Here is a 25,723-nt window from a genome sequence, read left to right on the forward strand (position 1 = left end):
CATGAAGGCCACGTATGTAATAGTGTATGAGAGAGGCAGAGGACAGTAAACACCTTCCTTTACAAATGCCCGGCCCAAATGAAGTGTCCTTGAGGACGCTCTGAAATTAAATAATAAATAGCAATAGCATCAGGATCCAGTAGTATAGGATCATTTCTTAATGTGACAAGAGACAATCAAGATTCCTTAGTCTGCCACTAAGTCCTCTCGCCTCTTATTCCCCAAATAAGCAGGTACTAGGAGAGGAGAAAGGGGTTAAAAGAAGGAAAGTAGAGGAAAAAGGAGAATCCAACCATTAGAGAGATTCTCCATTGGACTTCCTCTAGCCTCCTAGGAAAAAACAGGTTTTAAAAGCACATCAGCTGGGAGAGCTGCTACAGAAATCTGTTCTTCCACTCCCATGTGCCCTATGATCAGCAACCCTTCCATGAGTTCTTTCTAAATCATTGGGAGTCATAAATACAGAAAGGATTGTTCAGACATTGTTTTTAAGTGGTTTCTAAGCATTCCACCACACATCCAGTGTTGAGCCGAAGGAAGGTATTCTAAGAAACTTGATTAATGGCAAGGATTCCTTGCCCTCTAAAGGCATTTATCAAACCATAAATGTCACTCAGGTTTTTCTTTCCATCTTAATGTACTTTTATGTGGGAGCACTTTTTCTCATGAAAAGTAGCTAATTATCTAGTTACAAATTAACAGGCTTTTAAGTTACATCCAAATGATTTTCATTTGGAACACAGTTATACCTATTTCCTCCATAAGCTATTTTACCAATTAATTAACAAATACTCGTTTTTTTTCCACCTTCTCCTACCTCTTAAGCCTTTCTCTGAGAGAAGTTGGAAGCAGAGAATCAAGAGACTCAGGATCAAAAGAACCCATTATGAGACTCAAGAGCTGAAAGAAACCAGATCCTTTACACAGTAAGTTAAATAAATGCAAAATAATCACAGCACTTCCTGGTGGTAGCAAAGCCAAGGAAGATAGGACTGTATATGTTCAAAGAGCAATTGTCAGAATAAAGTAAAATGATATGTCTCAGATTTATACTTTAGAACAAATTTCCCCATGAAAAACTATTCATCTTTATTTTTAACTGGAGTTGTAAATATTAAATCTGTATTACAGCTGACTGAACAAGCAACTTTCAAAGAGCATAATACCGCTTGTTATCTAATAAATGACAGAAAGCCCAATACCAATGGTACTAAATAACTTCTCTCAGGGACGCCTGGGTGGCTCAGTGGTTGAGCATCTGCCTTCAGCTCAGGTCATGATCCCAAGGGTCCTGGGGAGACTGCTTGTCCCTCTGCCTATGTCTCTGCCTCTGTCTCTCTCTTTGCGTTTCTCCTGAATAAATAAATAAAATCTTAAAAAAAATAATTTCTTTCAAGAGTATCAGGCATTATGTCCTCCTAGTCAAGACTTAGAAACCACAACTGCTTATGCAGAGCAATGCCAGCTAGCTTGCAAGCATAAATCCTAAAAATGGAATCTTCACTACTTCATAACTTTAAAAAGAAAATAGAATCCAGGAAAGAACACTCTTCCATGTTTTGCCCATATACATTTTTCTTAAACCCAAATAACTTTAATTAAAATATAAATTTCCTTCCTTAAATATAGCTTTTAGATTTCACATTTAACAGGGATATGATAAGATGCAGCTCATGGAATAAGAAATAAAAAGTTATAAGTCAATCCCACAGGAAACTTAAAACCTAGATTTTATTTCTAATCAATTTTTAAAATCAGAATATTAAAATATTGTTCTTTACAATTTTAAAAATTCATTTTGGGACAGAGCATATAAAAACATTAAGAAAAAACAGTGGTTAAGAAAAGCAGCTTACTAACTAGAGCTTTAGGAGGTTTAAACATATTTTATCTTTATCAACTTCATCAATACATTATCAGTTGTAATGATTATATTTTCAGAATACCAGTACATGAAATAGATTCAACACACACACATAAGCAACTTAAGTGTCCATCCACAGATTGATAAAAAACATGTCATACACACACACACACACACACACACACACACACACACACACACACATACTGGAATATTACTAGCTATAAAAAATAATAAAACCTTGCCATTTGCAATAACATAGATGTACCTATGGGGTATAATGCTAAGTGAAATAAGTCACACAAATACCATATGATTTCGCTCATATGTGGAATTTAAGAAACAAAACAAAACAAAGAAAAAAAGACACAAAAAAATCAGACCCTTCAACACAAAGAACAAACTGGTGGTTGCCAGAGGGCAGATGGGTGAAACAGATAAAGAGGATTAAGAGTACAGTTACTGTGATGGAAAAAAAAATGAATATATACTTACCATGATGAACACTGAATAATGTATAGAATTGCTGAAAGATCATATTGTATACTTCAAACTAATACAACACTGTATGCTAATTATGCTTCAATTAAAAAAAACCACATACATTCAAAATACAGATTTAAAGAAGCACTTAAAGAAATAAAAGCAAAATGTTTGCTAAAATCATACCTGTTTCAGGTCAGAATTTTCATTCTTTTCTTTCTCTGCATTTTCAATATTCACCATTTGTTGTTGAAGTTTTAACCTAAATATCACACCAACAAAAAACATTATGAAGAAACCATAATTCATATATTTCAATGAATTAGACAATCATTTTAGAGTACCCATATTGACACCAGGCATTGTGCTTGCTAAGTGGCAGATAAAATGATAAAGATTTTGACTTCAGGCAGCTAAGTGTGCTCACAAATAACCAAGATGTAACAAATTTCTGCTTTGCTATGGAAAAATCTACAAACTACTGGCAAAGGGAAGATGAGAAACCAAGTATGTCTAAGAAGACAAGAGACTGCTTACATGGAGATATAAATTTGACGAATAGAATTTTGATAAACATAGAGAACAACCTGAACAGATGGCCTTTGGTAGAAAAGTGCACAATGTGTTGTTAAGGCATTAGAAAGTCGTCTAGTGTGGGAGAAGCCATCTTTATCACCATATAATATTTCACAGCTTTCAGACATAGTTATCTCACTTGTTTCCTACCAGATTATGGAGCTTTTCAATGTATCTTTAATGTCTACTTGGACATCTATAGTAAAATAGGTATTTAATTAAGGCTGGTCTTTTCTTTTTAAATCTTATTTATTTGAGAGAGAACAGCAAGAGAGAGCGCGCACATGCACAAAGGGAGGAGAAGCAGACTCCACGCTGAGCATGCAGCCCAACACAGGGCTCGATCCCAGAAGCCTTAGATCATGACCTGAGCCAAAGGCAGATGCTTAACTGACTGAGTCACTCAGTCGCCCCAAGGCTGGCCATTTTTTACTGTAGTAATTTCTCACAATAATTCTATGAAAGTAAGCAAAGTCATTTCAATTTTACTGATAAAGAGATTAAGACTCAGGCCCAAATCATATTAGCTACCAACCAGCCAAATGAAGACAGGACTCAGGTCTTCTAATCCAAGTAAGTGTTCCTCTCCCACTTCAACATGCAGCAATTTTACAGATTTTAAGTTTAAAATTTTTAAGAAAATTATCTAGTATAAGACATCATAGTGTATTCTATAAAACATATGATGAGCTTTCATCCCTGAGATATTTACACAATGGGTGTCCTTTTCAAAAGGAATGATTTTTTTTTTCTAAAGATTTACTTATTTATTCATAGAGACACACAGAGAGAGAGAGAGAGAGAGGGACGGAGGGAGAGAGAAAGAGAGAGAGAGAGAGAGAGAGAGGCAGAGACACAGGCAGAGGGAGAAGAGAAGCAGGCTCCATGCAGGGAGCCCGATGCAAGACTTGATCCCGGGTCTCCGGGATCACGCCCTGGACTGAAGGCGGCGCTAAACCGCTGAGCCACCTGGGCTGCCCGGGAATGATATATTTTTTAAGCAGAACCTTAAAATGTAGAGCACCTCTGGTAACCAAATGACTAATCACATGAAAAAGACTTAAAGCTAACAGGATATACCAATATGTGATAGGATATGCTCTTGACCACTCCCTTTTTAAAATCCTTCAAACACTTATCTGAAATACAAGTCATTTGGCATTTATTATTATAGTTTGGCACTATCAGCATGTCTTATTAACCCAATTAGAACTGCTTATTGGGAAGACAATGCTTTAGGGCTACTAATAAGTGTTCAATAAATATTTGTAGATGAACTGAATGAACCAACCTAAATCCTGGGTTAGACATTTAAATCTGAAAATCTGGGCAATATGACATGGATGAAACCATTAAGACCCAATGCTTCCGGAGATATTTACCTATGAATGCCAGAAACAATAGATCTGAAGGAAAAGGGTCAGTTTTGCTCTTACTTCGCTCCTTTAACAGTATAGTCATACTGTTATAATTCCAGCTACATTAATACTCTCTCAAACTTCCTGTGCATTTCACCCTTAAATGTTTATAGATGTTATTAACTTGGTGCTTTTAGATTATGGAGTTAATAAAGGATTCTGTCTACAAAATCATGACAATAGAAACAGAGGAGAAAACACTGTGGGTCCCAGCTTAGGTCCAGAGCTAGAAAGTTAGGCCCCAGGTAAATCTTAGCTCTGGCCAGGACTTTGGATATACCTGGTAAGTCAGTAAGAGACAAGATCTTGTTAAGAAAACAATGTGGCCTCAATTCTTTCTAAATAAATGATGTAGGTAAGAAAGGAAACAATTCCCTACAAACACTGAAGCAAAAGAAACCAATGATAAAGTGTTTGATTTTCATTAAAATATGAAAGGAGTAAGAACACAATTATGGTAGACTATAAAAGATGACATACAAAGTTTTCTTCAGTTCACAAAGCAATGTAGGGTCAGAATCTACAACTAATATGAGTTTTTTAAAAAGAAAATTAGTCCATGATATGAGATCATTACAGTTAGGATTGTAAGAGATATGGAATTTAACATAAATAAAAATTAATAGAGCTGAGACACCTGGGTGGCTCAGTGGTTGAGCGTCTGCCTTTGGCTCAGGTCATAATCCCGGAGTCCTGGGATTGTACCCTACATCAGGCTCCCCGCAGGAAGCCTGCTTCTCCCTCTACCTATGTCTCTACCTGTCTCTGTGTCTCTCATGAATAAATAAATAAAATCTAAAAAAAAAAATTTATAGAGCTGATTAGGATTTAGGAATAAATTCGATGGTCTTAATATCAGTAACAAAAGAGTTTAGAACAAATTATTTCAAAAGGCAATGCTACACTTAGGAATAAAGTATCTTTTGATGAGAAGGTTTTGAATATTTAAGGTAAGTCACAACAAATCAAAACAAAGCAAGTCTTAAAGTAGAACTAAAAAGTACAGAAGAAAGTGCAATTAACTTTCATTAGGATATCAGTAAAGGCAGGGGCGTCTGGGTAGCTCAATTGGTTAAGCCTCCGACTCTCGATTTCAGCTCAAGTCATGATCTCAGGGTTATGAGACTGAGCCCCATGTAGGGCTCCATGCCATGCATGGAGCCTTCTTAAGATTCTGTCCCTCTCCCCCACTCCTCTCTCTCTCTCTCTCTCTGTCTCTCTCTCTCCCTCTCTCTCTCTATAAAAAGGGGGAGTATTAGTAAAGGCTACCTAAGAGAAATGCAATTTGAGCTAGACCTTGAAGGTAAAGTAAGAGTCTGAGGTAAAGAAATTAGACACAGATAAAGAAATAGATAATGAAGCAAGACTCTAGAGGAAACAAAAGGGATGGGATTCAGAACTCCTGAGAAGTAAAGGGAGAATAAATATCTTCATTAAAATAGAAAAGGAGGAGAGAATGGATGAGGATATAGAAATTATATCCAGGAGCTTTTGCTCAGATACAATTGAGAGCATGTCGAATAATGGACAAATAGATTCCAAGCTGAATGGGAAGCAAGGGAGCCAGGCTAACAGACTAGAAGAAGAAAAAAAGCATAAGAACTAGTATCAATACCAATTTGAGTATCAAGTTTCAGTGTCTTCAGTGAAACTGAAGTGGATAAGAGAAAAAAAAATATGTCTTTGAAGTGATCAATTCTAAGGGATGACAAAGTCCAAGATATGGCTAAGTGTAGGGGCTGCTAAAGTAGAATGAAGATAAATAATACCGAAAGAGGATAAACTGTAAGGCTAAGGTGTCAGATGGGTCAACAATATGAATGGTGTAGTCACAAAGAACAATGACAAAGGATAGAAAATAAAAACAAATTGAGCCAGAAGTTAAGGTCTTCAGCGACTGTCAGGGAACATGTTGTAGGTTAGTCATTGACAGAGAAGGAATTAGGAATAAGATGGATACAATGAATATCAAAAGCAAAACCATTTTAACCCAAGTTAGTCAAATGACTGTACAGAAGCAAAAGTGGGGTTCACAAACAGATTTCCTTCTTGGTCCCTAGTTGCATTGCAGGAGAGAGAAAGGAACAATAATTCCAATTAAAAGGGTTGCCAGAACAGTCAGGGTTCAGTGAGGGTGTATTTTTCAAAAATGTAGAGATGGGAAAAAAAATTATCAATAACAGAATAGAGACTTCGGAGACTACAGCAAAAACTGCTGAAAAGACAGGTTTAATGGGTTAGCGGTGAGGAGAAATCAAGAGGTGAAGGATGAATAAGCTGCCAAGTGAGAAACTATGAGATCAAGTACTTTATATTTTTAAATGGTAGACCAGAGGTCCAAGATACAACATAGAATGGAGCTATAGAAAAGTTTAAACAGAAACCACAGGAGAAACAGTGAGATGGAGTCATTCCAAGTTCTCTTCAAAGTATAGGCAGCTAATTATGATTATTGCCTAGGTTTTCTGTGGCACGCAGCTCATGTGTGTCATTTCAACATTCAACAAATATTTACTATCTACAAATGCTAAGCCTAGTCCCAAGTGTTACACATATACCGGAGAATAACAAAAACAGAATTCCTACCCTTAAAGAATTTACAGTCCAATGGCACTATTTTTTTTTAATGATTTGGACATGTTCTATAATTTGTACCACTGAATATGATAGCCACTAGCTAGCTACATATGGTGATCATACATTTCATAGAGTGCCACTGAAGAACTAGATTTTTACTTTTTAAAAATTTTAATTAAAGTTTGATTTAAACAGCTCTATGTGACTAGTAATAAAGTATCAGACACCCACATTCTTACTCTTGCCATTATAAGCAAAAAGAGACTTTGCTGGGTAAGTATGAAACTCACTAAATCTACAGGAAACTAGAGAGCCACAATTAGGCTAAAATGACCAGAATCACCAGCAAGGACATAACACAAGAACCATCTGGTCCTTCAAATGTTGCCACAAATTCTATTATTTCCTTTGCAGCTCAAAATCTGGAACAGAACTTGTCCAACTGGCCAAGGAGAAGTCCCCTCCTCCCCACTAAGATGATATACAACAGATAATTCATCTAAAGATGAAATATAGGGGGCACCTGGGTGGCTCAGTGGTTGAGCGTCTGCCTTTGGCTCAGGTAGTGATCCCAGGGTCCTGGAATCAAATTCCACATTGGGCTTCCTGTAGGGAGCCTACTTCTCCCTCTGCCTGTGTCTTTGCCTCTCTCTCTCTCTCTCATGAATAAACAAATAATATCTTAAAAATATATAAAGATGAAATATAAATAGAAAGGAGGTAATTAAAAAAAAAAGGAGGTAATTAAACAGATAAATTTTTTTCAATGTTTTTGAAAAATTTAGAAAGCCATAGATGGAAAATAGAACTCTGACTTTTAAGCAATGCAAAAAATACGGGATTCCCTATAGGATTACTTCAAATGATCAAATTCCCTTTCCTTGAGCTAGTAATTGCTATTTCCCCAACATGTCTCCTCTCACTTCTGATAACAAACTGTACTTCCTCCATTCCCACCACTCTGAAATAGGCATAAAACCTAGGCTAAGTCAGAATACCCTATCCCCCTGGCCATAGTAATGGACCTAGAGATGGGCATACACCAGGCCCAACATCTTTTCTAGATTTTTCTGATTTACATCAAGTAAGACTCCTATCTTCTTTGATCTCAAAAATAAAGTCTTGCCTTCAAAGAAAATGCAGTAAGAAAGAAACAGACCTAAGACGTAGAAGAGAGGAGAGAGATGAAAGGAAGGTAGGTTTCTAGATCCAGGTGTCTATGAGACCAGTAGAGTATAGTCCCTGTCCTTTCCACAATTTACGTCTGTCAAGACTCTTTTCTTCACTTGAGTTAGTTGGAGGTGCATTACTGTCATAACCAAAAGTTGACTAAACACTTTCTTATTTAAAATTATTTTTAAGGGACACATAGGTGGCTCAATGGTTGATCGTCTGCCTTTGGCTCAGGGTGTGACCCCGGTCCCAGGATCGAGTCCCACATCGGGCTTCCTGTGAGAAGCCTGCTTCTCCCTGCCTGTGTCTCTGCCTCTCTCTCTGTGTGTCTCTCATGAATAAATAAATAAATAAAAATCTTTAAAAATAAATAAATACAATTCTTTTACAAATATTTTAAGATTTTAAATAATTTTTCCATGTTTTTAATTTGCAGGAAACGGAGTTTTATAAACTCATTGTGGGGTGGGGCAGCCTTCTGAAATACAGAATACTATTGAAATAATAATTTTGTTATTTAGTCTAGTGAAGAAGTAACCACTTTAATAGGACATGAAACTGGTATGTAATTAATAATTTAAACCATCTGCCAAAGCAGTGATTAATCCTACTTATCACAGATATTTGTGTGTAAATAAATGAATACTTCTGGTTTATATGATTTAGACTTTTCGGTTCCTTAAGCAAGACCTTTTTCTCTATAAGTAGTCTCTTGCTGACCTATTAGAAATTTTAAATAAGACAAGCTGCAATTATGATTAGTTTATTAAGTGACCAAAATAGACCTGGTTTATGTAGTTAGATTTATAAATCAGAAAATCGGAACTGCCATGTTTGAAAAACAATTGTAGACCACTGAAAAAATATATATAAATTTTGTAAATTACTTGTTCTGCTATATTTTATGTTGGTTACTACATCCATATTTTAAAATGAGTTGGGGTCAATTATACATTATAAATGATCTAGAGAAAGTGAAGAGATTAAAAAAATTATCAAAGTGACTAATGGAACAGAAAATGATTTCCGTTAAAGAAAAGCCAAAGAAATGGATGCTGTTTTATATAGCAAAAAAACTCCCTAAGGGCCACATTCATTATTGTCTCAAGTAACAACAGTTTGCTTAACATCTATCACTATGTAAAGAGAAGCCAAACCAAACCAGGAGAAACAGGGTTAATTCTCACAGAAAAGATCCTAACTGGCTAAACTGTGGGACCATAATGGGATAAAACATTAGAGTGGTTTTTTTGAGGACAGTGTCTCTCTCCTATCTAGAAACTGTCAAGGAGAAATAAAACAAACAAAAACTTTATGCATCTAGAACAGTTAAAAAAATGTACTCACCTAAAAGCAAAAAGGAAGACAAAACTGGATCTCAAAATCCATTACAGATTTATGATTCTAGAATTGTAGCAGTCAACATTTAAATTAATTGTTCATAAAAACTGACATGAGTAAACAATACCTATCTCTCTGCCGAGGTAATTTTTTCCTGAGTAATGAGATTAATATAATAAAACTGTATGTTAACTATACTAGAATTTAAAATTTAATTAAAAAACAAACCTTGTCCCAAAACATATACCTTAATTAACATGATTTTTAAAACCTCTCAACCTTAATCTATGGAATTATGAAGTCATTTAAGATTTTAGAAATTTAAAAAGCAGACACAGGGACTTCCAGGTAGCTGAAGATAAAAGCAGATGTCTAATTCTGTGCTATCCATATGTCCTGCAAAATAATACGGAAAAGCAAAGAGAACAAATAAAGCCACACAAAACCACCTTCTTTCCATAAGTAGAAGACAAAATGCCCACACAGTGGGTATGGGCTTACTCCATATAAATGAACTTAACTCATAGATTAAAATAAAAATATCTCTAAAGGGTTCCACAGCAAGACACGACTATTTGCTACACATACAAGACACATTTTAAAACACAGAATGATTCAGAAAGACTAAAAATAAGGGGATGAATAAACGCACACCAGAAAACAGGAGTAATGATATCAATGCAGAATCCAAGCAAATGCCATTAAATGACAAAAAAAAAAAAGCCCTTTTAAGTGCTAAAACCACAATTCACAATTAAGAAGTAACCATTATAATTATCTATATGCCAAATAATACAACCATCTTTGTGAAGAAAACCACAAGAAATGCAAGGACTAACAGAAACAACATCATCATCATCATCATCATGACTTACTCTTTTTATTGAATACTTTCTTTTCTAATCCTTATGTAGCAGTAACAAAAACCAATGATGTAATTAATACAGGTACAAAGCGAAGTGTAAAATTTAAGACTCACTTTAGAGCTTCTGCATGTTCATTACTGACACAGAAGAGTGTCTTCCTTAATTTTTTACCCTGGTATCTTACTTGCTTAACCCTACTCCTGTCCTAAATTATTAATTAGATACCAGTCTCTTATCCTCATTAAAGTGGTTTCTTCCTCAATAGACTAAATAACAAAATTATTTTCTAATAGTATTCTGTTTCAGGAGGCTGCCCCACCCTTACAATGAGCTTATAAAATTCATAGTTACCTATAAATTAAAAACATGGAAAATTATTTAGAATTTTAAATATTTTAAAAGGATTTTAAATATTTTAAAAGGATTTAAAATTTTTTTTTTAAATTCTTGTTGGTCACAAAAAGATATTAGTGCATTCCATAAAGTAGAAATAATAGAAACAATACTCTCTGATTACAATGCAATAAAACTAGAAACTGGGGATCCCTGAGTGGCTCAGCGGTTGAGCACCTGCCTTCAGCCCAGGGCATGATCCTAGAGTCCCTGGATCGAGTCCCACATCGGGCTCCCTGCATGGAGCCTGCTTCTCCCTCTGCCTGTGTCTCTGCCTCTCTCTATCTGTGTCTCTCATGAATAAATAAAATCTTTTAAAAATAATAAAAAAATAAAACTAGAAATTAACAAAATAAAAACAAAGCTCTCCTACCTGGAAACTGAAAAACCTGTTATGGACTGAGCTGTGTCTCCCCATAATTCACATGTTAGTCTCAACCACAGTCCTTTAGAATGTGACTGTATTTGGAGACAGGACTTTAAAGAGGTAACTAAGGTTAAATGAGGCTATCTGGGTAGGTCCTAATTGGTATAACTGGCATTCTCATAAGAGGGAAAGGGGAAAGGTAGTAGAGACACACCCACACAGAGGAAAGACTGTATGAAGGCAGAGCAAGGAAGTAACCATCTTTAAGCCAACAAAAGAGGCCCTGGGAGAAACTAAATCTACCAACATCTTGAGATCTCAAACTTCTAGCAACTAGGACTATTAGAAAATAAATTTCTACTGTTTAAACTATCCTGACTGTAGTACTTTATTATGACAGCCCTAGCAAACACAATTAATTTCAGCTTAATTAAAACACTACAGAATATACTTTATATACTTAGAGATAAATCTCATACTAGAAACTTGACCAATAAAAATGGAAGAATGAACACTTGTTCAGTTAAATTCCCAACTCAAAATATAACAAAAAAAATGAACAAAGTAAACTAAAAGCATAAGGCATACAACATGATCTTAGAAAAACTCTAAAAATCTACAAAGCAGCTAGTAGAAAATGACTTTAGTAAGGTCACAGGTTTCAAGGTCATTACATAAAAGTCCACTAACTATATTTCCATATGCCAGCAATGAATTAGAAAGCAAAATTTTTTTTAAAAACCACTCCCATTTATAATCACATAAAAATGCTAGAAATAAAACATAACACAAGATAAGCATGATATATTCAATGAAAACTACAAAACTCTGGTAACAGAAATTAAAGATGACCTAATTAGGGATCCCTGGGTGGCACAGCGGTTTGGCGCCTGCCTTTGGCCCAGGGCGCGATCCTGGAGACCCAGGATCGAATCCCACATCAGGCTCCCGGTGCATGGAGCCTGCTTCTCCCTCTGCCTGTGTCTCTGCCTCTCTCTCTCTCTCTCTCTCTCTCTCTCTGTGACTATCATAAATAAATAAAAATAAATAAATAAATAAATAAATAAAATAAAGATGACCTAATTAAATGAAAAGATACACCATATTCATGGAATGGATAGGCTCAATATTGAGATGACAACTCTCCTCAAATAGAGCTACAGATTCATAGCAATCCCAATCAAAATCCTAACAAGTCTTTTTGAAAAAGGTGACAGGCTGATTTTAAAATTTATGTGGAAAGGCAAAGTACCCAGAAGAACCAAAACAATCTTTACAAGAAAGAACAAGGTAGACAGGACTTGCACTACCTGCATCAAACTTCCTATAAAGCCACAGTGGTCAAGACAGTGTGATATTCATGTCAAAATGGACAAAAAGATCACTGCAATAAGAGGGAGTCCAGAAACAGATACACTTAAATGGTTAACTGATTTTCAAAACAAAGGTACCAAAATAACTCAGTGGGAGGAAAAGACGGTCTTCAACAAATAATACTGGAACAACTGGATACCTAATTGGAAATAAAAAACAAATGTCTACTATCCTCTCACACTACATGAATTGGATCATAAAACCTAAGTGTAAGAAATAAAATATTAATCTTTTAGAAGGAAACAAAAGAGAAATCTTTGTGACATAAGATTAGGCGAAGTTTAAACAGAACACTCAAGAGGGGTGCCTGGAGGGCTCAATCAGTAGAACATGCAACTCTTGACCTAAGGGAGGTAATTTCAAGTCCCATGTGGGGCATAAAGATCACTTAAATAAGTTTTTGGAAAAAAAAAAAAAAAAAAAAAACAGAACACATAAAAAACACATACTAGAAAAGAAAAAAATGATAAAATGGACTTCATCAAAATAAATTTTACTTTCAATAGACACAATTAAAATAAAGCAATCCACAGACTGGGAGAATCTATCTGTTAAACACGTATCTGACAAAGGGCTTATATACAAAATAAAGATCTGTTACAACTCAGTATGAAGATAACTTCCCAGTTTTAAATATGGACAAAATATTTGGAAAAATACTTCCAAAAACCACATTATAAGATGCTAAACATCATTAGCCATTGGGGAAAATCAAATTAATACCATAATGATATATTACTACACATCTACTGAAGTTCAAAAACCTGACAATAACAAGTGTCAGTCAAGATGTGTGAAACAAATGGAACTGTCATAGGGGAACTCTCATACATTGCTACAAGGAATGAAAAACAGCATAACCACTTTGTAAAGCAGTATTGCTACAGATGTTACAAAGCAGTAATGCTGTAGGTCACCACTCAGCAATGTCAAGGGGACAAATAACATACCTCCTAATACAATGCACTGAGGACACATGACTGACTTTGGTGTTATTTTTGCTAAAATATATATAACCTGAATTTAATCATCAAGAATTTAAGACAAACTCAAATTGAGGGATAATCTACAAAATAACTGGTCAGCACTCTTCAAGTGAAGACAACATGTGATTGTGGATTGGATCTTGGGCCAGAAAAAGGATATCAGTAGGACAACTGGTAAAATTTGAATAAAGTCTATAGGTTTGATAACAGTATTTATTTCCTGATTATATTAATGTTAATACCTTAGCTTTGATTATTGTAATATGGTTAATGTAAGATGTCAATCTTTAGAGATCTTGGTGATGATCATATGGGAATTCTCTGTATAACTTTTACAATGTTTTGTTAGCTCTGAAATTATTTCAAAATGAAGTTTAAAATATATATACATATACATATATAACCTAATACTCTGAAGTTCCCTTCTGGCCGACTCTTCTGCCATCTGTGAAGCCCGCAATTTCTCTTCACACTGTTCCTTTTCAGATTGCCTCCAGACATCACGTTCCACTTTCATTTTCTCTAAATCCGCTAATCTGTTCTCAAGTTCTATCCTAAAACAACAGATGATAATTATGTTATAAGAACTACAATGAGGATGATAAGACAGCAAAATGTTTTCATTTGCAAGGAGATTGAACACAAAATAAGGTAATTAAGTACTTACTTTTCATCTTGTAATACCACAAGTTTTTTATAACCTTCTTCCTTGGCAGCTTGTACCTTACGTATTAATTCACGATCTTTTTCTACTAGGAGAGCTTTGTGGTGTTCAACAGCTGACTTGAGAATTTCATTGTCTGACTGTAATCCTAGTTTTTTTTTTCAAGGAAAAAGATATGCTGTATTCAATGTTAGTAAGCTGAAAATTCATAACAGCAAGCATCCATAAACTGGTAAGACAACTAAGAGTGTAGAAAGTCTGGATATATATTCTCAAAGATCTTTATGTTATTGATAAACCTTTTAAGAATGAAACAGACTAAAACTCAAAGTTAACTATTCTGTTATTTTATTTAACATGCATATTCAAATGCTTTAATAAAAGACTATATACATTTACTCACTTGACTCTTGAGAGCTGAGGATATCAACCTAAGTGATATCCAAAGAGATATACTTCACTTCTAAAAGGGTTCTGTAACCCTAGCCCCATAGACAGCATCATCATAAAGCTAGCTGGAAGGAAAGTGAATAAAATCACAGAATCCTTCAAACCCTATCATTCTAGCAGAACTGTCAGATTTCTGATAGAAATATAAATTGGAAACTTTCAAGTTTATCCAATGAATTCATAAATTTTCTTTATAGTGATATGGCAAGTATTTTACAGATGAAATAAAATAAATTCATATCTAACATAAAACTTAAAAAAAAAACAATGCAGAGCAAGATCACAAACTCTTTAAGTCCCTTGAAAAGTTATTCCCTAACTATAGAAATTCACGAAATCAACATCAAGTAGAAATTAATGATGAAAACACTAATTTATCATAAGCTCTGACAGAAACTACAGAGGCCAGTTCAACTAGAGATCAGCTTGAGGACAGTTACAGGCCAAAGGTAGCTTATTTAAAGACCTTTTAAGAAAAGTCAGAAATAAAAGAATTCTGAGGAATCTTAATGAGAAGGACATTCTAAGACTAAACTGGAGCTTAAAAATAAACTAGGTTTGGGGCGCCTGGGTGGCTCAGTCAGTGAAACATCTACTTTCAGCTTAGGTCATGAGCCCTGCATCAGGCTCCCTGCTCAGTGGGAAGTTTGCTTCTTCCTCTCCCTCTCCCTCAACTGCTCCCACTGCTTGTGCTGTCAAATAAATAAATAAAATCTTAAAAAAATAAAATAAAATAAACTAGGCTCAGTAACTAACCTAGTGTCTACATAAAAAACAAAAATTGGGCCTGGGACTCACCTATCTTCCTTACATTCTTTAGACTTAAAATAGTCTGGGACTAATAATCACATGATAAACAGATTCAAAACTATAAACCCGGGCAGCCCAGATGGCTCAGCGGTTTAGCGCCACCTTCAGCCCAGGGCCTGATCCTGGAGACCTGGGATTGAGTCCCAGGTCAGGCTCCCTGCGCATGGAGCCTGCTTCTCCCTCTGCCTGTGTCTCAGCCTTTCTCTCTCTCTGTGTGTGTCTCTCATGAATAAATAAATTAAAAATCTTTAAAAACAAAACTATAAACCCAGAAATATGGAATCCCATTTGTAAAATTTCATTTATGTATTAATAATAACTGACAAACATAAGGTTGGTTTTTCTAAAAGCTACCTCAGAAAATGAACATTCAACATAAATAAAAAATAATCCATATATGCTCTAAGATTAAAACTCAGGTTGAAAATCTGGAAATAAAAATTCAATTTGATATATTTTAATAATTTTTATATGTAAAAATAATAGTAAAAAGCATGGGAAATCATATATTACCATCCAGTTCACTTTGAATCTTATTTCTTTCTCTTTCTAGCTCACTCTTAGCTCTTGCTGCCTCCAGTTTGATGTCTGTTATTTCTAGTTTGTTTGAATGTTTAAGTTCTTTCACCTGTTGATAATTAGAAATTGAAATTACTATAGGTCATTTTCTTGCAACTAACTGCTTACCCCAAAACATCAGTAGAAATGAGAAAACATTTTGGTAGCAGAGTACACAGTGTAAGTACCTTCCATGAGGGAAGGTGCTTCAGTGCCTGGAACAGTATTTGGTACCAAGAAAACAACCTTTTCCTCACAGAATTATTTCTTTACAAATATCTGGCTAGGGTCCTCTGGCTTAATCTTGCCTTAAAAGGCTTAACTGCAAGTACCTAAAATCCAATAGTCAATGACTGACTCATCTTCAGAGAAAAAAAAACCTGAAACCTCCCTTTAAAAAAAGTGCTGGTGACAAGAAGCCATTCTAGGTATAAGGAACAGCACACAAAATGTTAGAATGGTATAATGTCACACACAGTATGCTTGGAAAACAATGAGCAATGTGTTAGTGCAAAGGAAGGCATGAAAGCTGTGGAGTGACAAGGAATAAACTTTATATGCCGTACAAAAGGACTGTGTATCCTATTAGCTACTGAAGGTGACAGAATCAACTGTGTTTCAGAAAATTAACTCTAATTGCAAATTAAGATTAAGAAACTGAAGGTAAAGACACCAATTAAGAGGCAGAGGATTGACAAAGCAGGCAAGAAGGAAGAATCAATTAAATTTGGTGTGTGTGTGTGTGTGGTGGTAGTGGGAAGAATGAGTACAAAACATAAATCTAATTTAAACTTTTACTGCCCAAACCTGATTCTTTTAAACTGCTGGGTGACTGGCAATAACTGTCAATATTTCCCATATAATTAACCAATCACACACCAAATTTTAGTTTTCTCTAAGACATCCCTTTTGAAAGTGGAATGATTCTAGTTCATAAGTAGTATTCATTCATTCAATAAATATTTATTGAGCCCCTGTTATATGCCCTAGCACTGTTTTAAGAGATGGGGGTCACAGAAGCAAAAAAGAAAGCTTTCCCTCTCCAGTCATCCACACCATTCTCTAATATTTTCTATATCCTTTCCCTTTGGGAAGATGCTTCTAAAGCTAGTCCTATACTTAATCCCATAATGATTTAACCAATGCAGACATAAAAATTAGATGAATCTGTACTGACATACTAATGCATAAAACTATGAAATCAGAGTAGAAAACCACAAACATATACAAGTCAAATATGTAAAATGTAAGATGGTAGGAACAAGAGGGTAAAGGATAATCTACTTGAGTGGAATAGAAATCTATAAAACTGAAGATGGGAGAAACAAATGAGAAAGAGCTCCTATAGCCAAAGAGGGGAAGGACAAGAAACAGAAGTGTCTTACCAAAAGAGGTTCCATCTACAAAAGGTCTTAAAAACATTGTATGGAATGGTTTGGTCAAAATCCTCACTTAAAAAAAAAAAAAAAAAAAAAACAGAAAAGCAAGCACCATGCTGCCTTTGTACTACCAACTACACTTAAGATGTGTGCTTTGCTTCCAAAAAACTAGATTTTTAAATGACATTACATAAAGTGAATACCTTGTGCTGACATCAGGCTTGCAGTTTTAAACATTTCTAAAGTTCTTTTCTATGAAAGCAAGTCTCACAGAACAACGTTTAAGTACATGAAAGCAACTAAGAAATTCTATTTTCACAATTTAAACTTCCTATGAATTGGGTTTACTACATTATAATTTCATGGACAGAATTTAAACTATAAATGTTTTTAAAATTTTGAAGAAATACAACTACAATGAAAATCCAATTTCTATAACAAGTGAAATCATAAGCTATTATATAACCTGCTGTAAAAGGTTAAGAATGACATAGTAGTTAATTAACAAACCACACCGTAGCTTCTTTAAATAGGAGGTGGAAATCTGCAGCCATCTTATTTTGGAAAAACTGGATTCATTTCAGTTCAATAAGAACTATGAAATATATACAAACCTATTTCTTAACTCATTTCACCCTGAGAAAAATATTTTTCAACTAAACTATAATTATTGAAACTGAAAGAACAGTAGACAGGAAGTCAAACAAGTAAATTCTGTCTTCAGGCCTACTTTTATTATAAAACCAGTGGTATATCCTCAAGCAAAGTATTTGTCCTCACTGCATTCGAATTTACTCATCTATGGACCTATAAGAGTTGCAGTTCCTTTAGCACCACACTTCTATCATCCTAAAATAATGAATGCACTTACACTAATAGTAATTGTTAACTTCATAAAATGTTGGTAAAGGAATTATTTATTAAAAATGAAAACTTACATGAATATTTATTACTTAGCTAGAACAAACAGTAGGCATCTGAACCAAATCCCAACTAGTCACAATAAACTTTTCTGACTGTAGATCCCTGGTTCTTCACCTTCTTTGTGATCAGGTCTCAAAAGTCCTAGAAAACTAGAGATCTTTTCCTAAACAAAATGTATAATGTTAAAATGTTAAAATAATTTCAAGAGATTCAGAGTCTTTTGAAGCTCCCCTGGGCCGAGGTACTCTGTTTTACTTTTGTTTTTATCACAATGCATTTTCCATTCTGGCCTTCATGTTGCCAGTTTGCTTTATGCTTTTGACATAACAGAAACCAAGTATTTAGAAAGTACTACTTACTACTAACTTTAAGAATAATAAAAAATGGCAATAGTAGGCATTTTACAAGAGTTCAGAAGCTGCTAAATTACACATATACATATAGACGTGCAAGAAAACAATATAACTAAGCAAGAAAGAGTGGAAAAAACTTATTACTCAAGAAGCTCTTGACACAAATTCCCAAGAAGAGTTCTCAAATTCTGATCTTTTTCAAAGGTCCGAGATGGTATGACCTCATTAATGTAGCTAATAAGGATAACCGTGTGGGATTATTTCCTTAAAACTGCATATTTGTATTGGAATTTTAAAGATCAAACACCTCCTGAGGTAACTAGAATTTATCTCATTGAATGTGAAATATCTTTAAGGTCACCATTTTCAAGCTATCTTTGGTAATAGTTTTTAATCCAAGACACTTAGAGTCACAATGACATAATTCTGTTAAAAAACCTGAGGAGCATTTACAAATTTGAATAACTTAGACAAATACACCCCAGGTGCTCCTTTGCATTGCAAACAACCATTTGCTAGAGTTGTAAAATATTGTGCTCGCTTCGGCAGCACATATAGAGAGTTGTAAAATATTGATGAAAATTTCGAGTTGCAAAGAAAACTGTGACAATCACGTTTGAAAAATCACTTTAAAGTTTATCTTTCCAATGAAATATTTTTACATGCATGATTCAAAAAAAAACTTGGTTTGTCTAAAGCTGAAGGGTAGTTTTTAATATGCCATTTATATGCAAAAAATCCAAGTGTGTCTTTAAAATAGTACAACTCTTAGCAATATCAGAATTGGAAGAAAGGCATGAGAGAAATTCCCAAATTTACTTCTTTGTATACTCTATTTCTTTGCATACTCTATCATTGTAGGACCTCAACATATATCTCTTAATATTGAATGTACAAATAATCTACTTAAGCTAATTAGGAAGCAACTAAATTATTAATTTATTTTACAGTAGTACTTACATAATCTTAGGAGGCTAGATGAGTTCCTAGAGATGAGCTAGAACATTGTTCATTTCATCTATGAGGAAACTTGCCTAAAGTTCTTTGATACAGTGAGGAATAGAACTAGTCAATAGGCTCAAAGTTCTGTTATGTTATATCATTTTCTCATTTAAGGATATCACTAGTGTAAAACTGTCATTATTTTAATCATAGGCTACTATTTACTGTATTCAATACCATTTTTAATCTTAGAAAAATCATGTAAGAGATAGGCAATGTTCTCACTTAAAAGTTAAACAAATCAGGGATGCCTGAGTGGCTCAGTGGTTGAACATCTGCCTTCTGCTCAGGACATGATCCCAGGGTCCTGGAATCAAGTTCCGAATCTCTGCCTATGTCTCTGCCTCTCTGTGTCTCTCATAAATAAATAAATAAAATCTTAAGAAAAAAAAGTTAAGCAAATCAGAAGTTACACAGGTAATGAGTGAGATAAAAATGAGTCAGGATCAAAAAACAGATTTATCTAATTCAAAGCCTATGGACTTTTCCATTGTATTTCATTACCTCCTCCAAAGTAACAGTTTTTAACTTCTAAATACATCTTAGTCTCAACCTGTAAGCTAAACTAGAAGACATCTGAATTAAAGTATTTCAACAATTAAAAATCTTCTTGCCTCATTTTCACTTATTCTTTCTAGTGTCAGCCATTAAATGATATGCTGGCTACAAAACCACTTTGTCAACTGTAAGGTATAAAAATTCAGACAAAAATTTTAAATGCCATTAGAAACAGAATCTGCAAACATAAAAGAGTATGTGTTTGGCATGGAAAAAGCTGGGTAGACTATCTCCCAAGGGTGGCATCTACTGCATATAGTATTATGGTTTATGACCTTTCAGACGACACAGAAATCATCACTCTCAAGGCTGGACTCACATTAATAAAGTTTACAAAGATTGGTCTATAAAATCAGAACTGTAAGAAAAATGGTGAAAAAAATATTTTAATGGAAAAAAGAACACTCTATATCTGAAAAACAAGGGTGCATTCTCTCCCTGTAGACAAAATTACATGGGAAGTCAAATAACAGAAAGTTGTCTGGTGCTCATACAATCAGAACAAATGGAATAAAATGAATTAATAGTTTCATGCCTACCATTTAAAACAGACTGGTGTATTCCTTCCACAATAAGAATGATCTCTTCAATGGGACCAAAATACTTACATTCTACTGAGTAAAACTCTATTTTCTCTCTGTCATAATCACTGCCTAAGTTTTCTCAAGCAACTCCGTGACCAAGGAATTTATGATAAACACATTACTCCTCTAGATAAGTTCATTTCTACTAGGCTACAGTAAGTTCCTTCTGGTCTGGGAGCCATTTTGTTTTTTAAGGTAATTTTACATAGCTCTGTTTTGATGGAAAATAACTGATTTCATGATTCAGAAACCAAACTTATTTCCAAGATGCCTCCAAGTAATATCATTAATAGTAGTTAATATTTGGGTGATTATCTACTAGACTTTATGCATAATATTGCATATAATTTTGCCATATTCTATAAGGTAGATATTAGTTTTACATTATAAAGAAAAACACTACTTGCTCAAGGTCACACAGCTAGTAAGGAAAAGAAACAGAATTTGAATCTAGTCTGTCTGACTCCACAGCTGATACTATTATTCACCACGGTTTTCTACAAAACACTTATATCATTGCTATCCTATTTCTGGTTACAAGATTCCTCATCTATACATATACAGCATATGAGGGGGAAAACTGTAAGTTCCTGAGAAAACTTAGTATATAGAAGATGTACAAACAAAATTTTAATTTTAAAAAATTAAAATTATTTTTAATTTTTATGATATTAAAAACATCATAGGAGCACTTGCATAGCTTAGTTGGTCAAGTGGACAGCTCAGATCATGAACTTGGGGTCCTGGGACTGAGCCCCACATGGTGCTGTGTACTCATCAGGGAGTCTGCCTGAGATTCTGCCTGCACATCCCCTTAACTCTCTCTTTCTCTCTCTCGTGCTCTTTCAGTGTCTAAAACAAACAAATCTTTTTAAAAAAATAAAATTAAAGTAACGTAAATGCAGACCATGCTGCTATTATTAGTTTACTCATTTAACAAATATTTATTAAGTGCCTGTTGTGTGTCAATACTGTTCCAGGGGATGAAGTGTGAGGAGTAATAAAAGCAATGTCCTTCTTCATAAAGCTTACAGTTGGTTGAAGGAAAAGAGGGTAGGAGAGAAAAGGAGACAAAAAAATAGGACAAATATAAGTATATCAAATGGTGTTAAAAGCTATGGAGAAGGGGTACCTGGGTGGCTTAGTGGTTGAGCATCTGTCTTTGGCTCAGGGTGTGATTCTGGGGTCCTGGGATCGAGTCCCGCATCAAGTTCTCTGCAAGGAGTCTGCTTCTCCCTCTGCCTATATCTCTGCCTCTCTCTCTGTGTGTCTCTCATGAATAAATAAGTAAAATCTTAAAAAAAAAAAAAAAAAAGAGCTATGGAGAAAAACAAAGCAGATAAAGAAGACAGAGAGTGAGGCAGGAAGAAGATGGTATTTTACAAAGTGAAGACAAGAAGGCCTGTCTGATAATGTGACATCTGAAAGAGGGGAGAAAGCAAACTACATGAATGTGAAGGAAGACCATGTCAGGCAGGCAAGTGCCAAGGCCCCAGGACAGTAGTAAGTAAGAGTGAGAAGAAGGCCAGTAAGGCCGAAGCCAAGAGAACAGGAGGGAAAAAACTGGACTGTGATGGCTCTGGAAAGACTGCAGAGGACAAATCACACAGAGCTCTAAATAGGTAGTTAGGGGCCCACTGTAAAAGAGTCTAGAGAAACCATGGCTCAGATAAGAGTAATCACAGTAAACGTGGTAAACACTGGTCAGATTCTATACGTATTTGGAAGGCAGAATGACAGAATAAAAGAAGATTTCAATATAGAGAAGTAAACAATTCAAATAAAAAATTTGTTATTCTGCCATATCAAGCATTCTAAAGGATGAAGTAGAAACATGAGATGACTTACGTTACTGGTCAACGTATTTATTTCCCGTTCAGCTTTATGCAATTTACTGATTAGAACAGTATTTTGTTCACTGCTTGATTGTAGCTCTTTTTCCAAGCGTTCAGCCTGTAGTTTAGCTGACTGTTTTTCAGCCTTTATTAAAAAATATTTTAAATGTACTCATGATTTTTATATAAAAATAAATTAAGCACTATTTAAAATATATGTATAATCATACTATCCCCAGTTATTCAAAACCTGACCAATATTAACATGTATCAAAGCAACAAGAGTTTTCTCAAAATAATTGGCAGAATTTAAATGAAAGATATTCACTCCAGAAAATATGCAACAAAAGTCTCTGGACAAATGACATTTATCAACAGCCACCAACAAAATAAAACACACACACTCCTCTCATGAAAGAGAGTATCTAATGCACTCACTTGATATCTATTTACTCTTATTGTTGGCACAATTCAAACAAACATTTCTGGGGGTTTCAATACAGAATGTAGAAATATAAAAGTACATTACAAAGTAGAAGAAATGGTTCATTTGTAGTAGTGAGTGAGAACTAAAAATCTGAAAATCAAGGGCGATTAAAAAAATAAAAATGAGATTTAAAAATTCAAAATCCTCAACTAATCTGGAGCCTTTAGAAGGATGAACAAAGAGCTCAAGAGCTCTTAAACCCATCATATCATATAAAGATTCTTAAGTCTGTAACTTGTCAAGAAAACTTCTGGTTGGTAACATAGTTTCATTTCTAACTTCCATTAGAAAGTGAAAACTAAAGGCTCTTCAAAAAAACTTCTCCTCAAAACAGGTAAAATTAAAATGACATTTAAAGAATAAGCTTCACAGTTTTGTAAGATCTCATTTCCTATATTTCTTAAATATTCCTTAAATAGTATATTCAACAAATAATTCAGGAAAAAGCTATTTTCCTCACATATAAAATGATACTCTTTGGGCACAACAATAGCCAAAAAAAAAAAAAAAAAAAAACCTCAAAGAAAGAAATGTTGCTGCTTATTTCATCTGACAAATGATAAAATTAACTATAGGCTCTTTTGAAGATGTCACAAATGAACCTCCCATCTTTCATAATCACTCAAGTCATCCTGAACATCATCTCTGAATGACCTCAATGAAAAGCACTGCATCGAGATCATACACTGTATTCAGTTGCAATCATCCCACTTATTCTGTCACTATAAATACATTAAAGATGGAAGAGTAGCCACGTAACACTACCATTCTGAAGTGCCTCATGTCTAAGGTCCAATGATACAACTTTAGTTCAGGAAACCGGTAAATACTGTCAGAAACTTCATCCAAAAATAAAAAGGTGATTTCTACTCTTCAAATCATACCAATATGCTCTCTGTACCCAGTTTGTTGGCTTAAAAAAAAAAAATCACTATCTTGCTAGGCGCCCACTAATTTCCCTACAACTCTAATCATCTCACAACTATTCTAAAACACACACACAGACACACACACTCTGGATTGCTCAAAATAAATCCAACAATTAAAACGATATATTTGCTACATGTTAGACACTGAGAACTAGGAAGAGTAAGCACATCTAAACAAGATGGTGAAGGGATACAGAATATGTCACTGCAACATAAAAATTATTTTGAGCTGAAGGCATTTGATAATCAATAGACACAGGAAAAGGTTTTTCCCTGAACTCCTGTTAGCTGCTGAAAAGCAGAGCCTCCAGAAAGAATTATAATTCCCCTCCCTTAGGGTTTCATAGCCAAGGAAGACTGACTCCTATTAAGGGAGAAATCAGTACCAGGATAAGAAATCACCTATACATTGTCACAAAATGGTCATATCCCCCATCTATTTTCCTAGGGGCTCATTTATCTTTCCTAAAAGTCATCTGTGTTCCCAAAAGTACCCTTTTCCCCCCTCTCCTTTCCCTTTTAAGATGGTATATAAGCCCCAAATTCTAACTACCACTTGGAGCCACATTTTTCTGTTAAATCCTGAACAAATATCTATATTTTCTCGTTAATCTGTCTTTTGTGAGTTTAATTCACAACCCCCAAACACTGAACCTAAGAAGATGAAGAAAAAAAGTTTTCCTCTCCAACAACAGAAACCAAGAATTTTCACAGAATACCTCTAAGAGTAACAGCTTACCTCTGCCAAGTCTTATCTTCCTCTAATGAACTCAGGGAAATATTTCACTAAAGACTCATATGCATTAACACCAAGGTATATTGTATTACTCCAGAAAGAAGCTGTTGTTAAGATATTAAATTATGGTATTTTTGTTTAAACAGGGCTTATGATTTTAATATCTTGAATCCCATATAAGGAAATAACTACCTAGGAAAAAATTGTTCTTTTTGGTTTGAGAGGACTTTAACTCTCAACTCAAATTCTGAACATTTTGCATATTCTGCTTTCTGGCATTTCAAGGGTTAATTCATTTCAACTAGGTGTCTTGACTCTCAAAGAATAATAATCCCTTTGTAAATGTGGTAGCACAGCTATTGCTTATGAATCAATAGCTTTCTTCTTTACAAAAAAGAATATATACTCTCGGGACTCTACAAATGCGTCAGCATTAGATTGGTAAGCATACATTTATGCTCTAAAAATCAAAGGCTTGTCAATTGCACTTTTAAAAAAGCATGCCATACTCTACCGGGAAGCAATTAAAATCTTACCTCCAGGGATCTGACTGTAGTCTGCATCTCAGCCAACTGCCGCACCTGAATTCTTTGGACATTTTCTACCTGAGCACCAAAATTCTCTTTTTCAGCCCTTAATTCTGCTACTTCAGCCTCTAAACCTTTTAATTTCTGAGACAAATGGACTTTCTCTCGAACAAGTTGCTCCATTCGTTTGCTGTCTTTTGTGGGATCAACACTAAGCAGCTGATTATGTATTTCTTCTTTATCTTTCTCCAGTCTTGCAATCTGGTAATAATTTGAAAGAAAGCACAGAACCTTAAATTATTGAATTTTCAGTCATGAATATGCTTTACAAGTCAGTAAACTAAAAATTTCAAATACACAATATGAAAAAGAAAGCTCAGGTGGTGAAATTAAGAACAAAGGAAAAAAACCTAAAACGTCACCTTCTTCATTCTGCACTCAGAATGACTCAAATGTGAGGGCAAGGACCTTGGCCTATTTTACTCTATCTCCCCATATCGTCTAGAACA

General features: G+C 34.7%; 1 protein-coding gene across 12 annotated transcripts in view; it reads right to left on the reverse strand.

The window, feature by feature from the left end:
• The window catches only part of CEP83 (centrosomal protein 83), a 147,595-nt gene that overhangs the window by 45,039 nt on the left and 76,833 nt on the right, over positions 1-25,723 (reverse strand). For 11 of the 12 annotated variants that reach the window (XR_012005850.1, XR_012005849.1, XR_012005848.1 and 8 more), the window contains 6 exons: positions 25,224-25,475; positions 22,549-22,680; positions 15,856-15,970; positions 14,086-14,230; positions 13,823-13,972; positions 2,534-2,609 (listed from right to left, as the gene is read on the reverse strand). Coding sequence is in view for 1 of the 12 variants with exons in the window: in XM_072773119.1 (XP_072629220.1) it covers positions 2,534-2,609; positions 13,823-13,972; positions 14,086-14,230; positions 15,856-15,970; positions 22,549-22,680; positions 25,224-25,475 (870 nt within the window). In the remaining 11 variants the exon portion in view is untranslated. The remainder of the gene's footprint in view (positions 1-2,533; positions 2,610-13,822; positions 13,973-14,085; positions 14,231-15,855; positions 15,971-22,548; positions 22,681-25,223; positions 25,476-25,723) is intronic. The other variant, XR_012005851.1, reaches the window with a different exon arrangement.

Source organism: Canis lupus, chromosome 13 (genome assembly GCF_048164855.1).
Source record: "Canis lupus baileyi chromosome 13, mCanLup2.hap1, whole genome shotgun sequence".
NCBI lineage: Eukaryota > Metazoa > Chordata > Mammalia > Carnivora > Canidae > Canis > Canis lupus.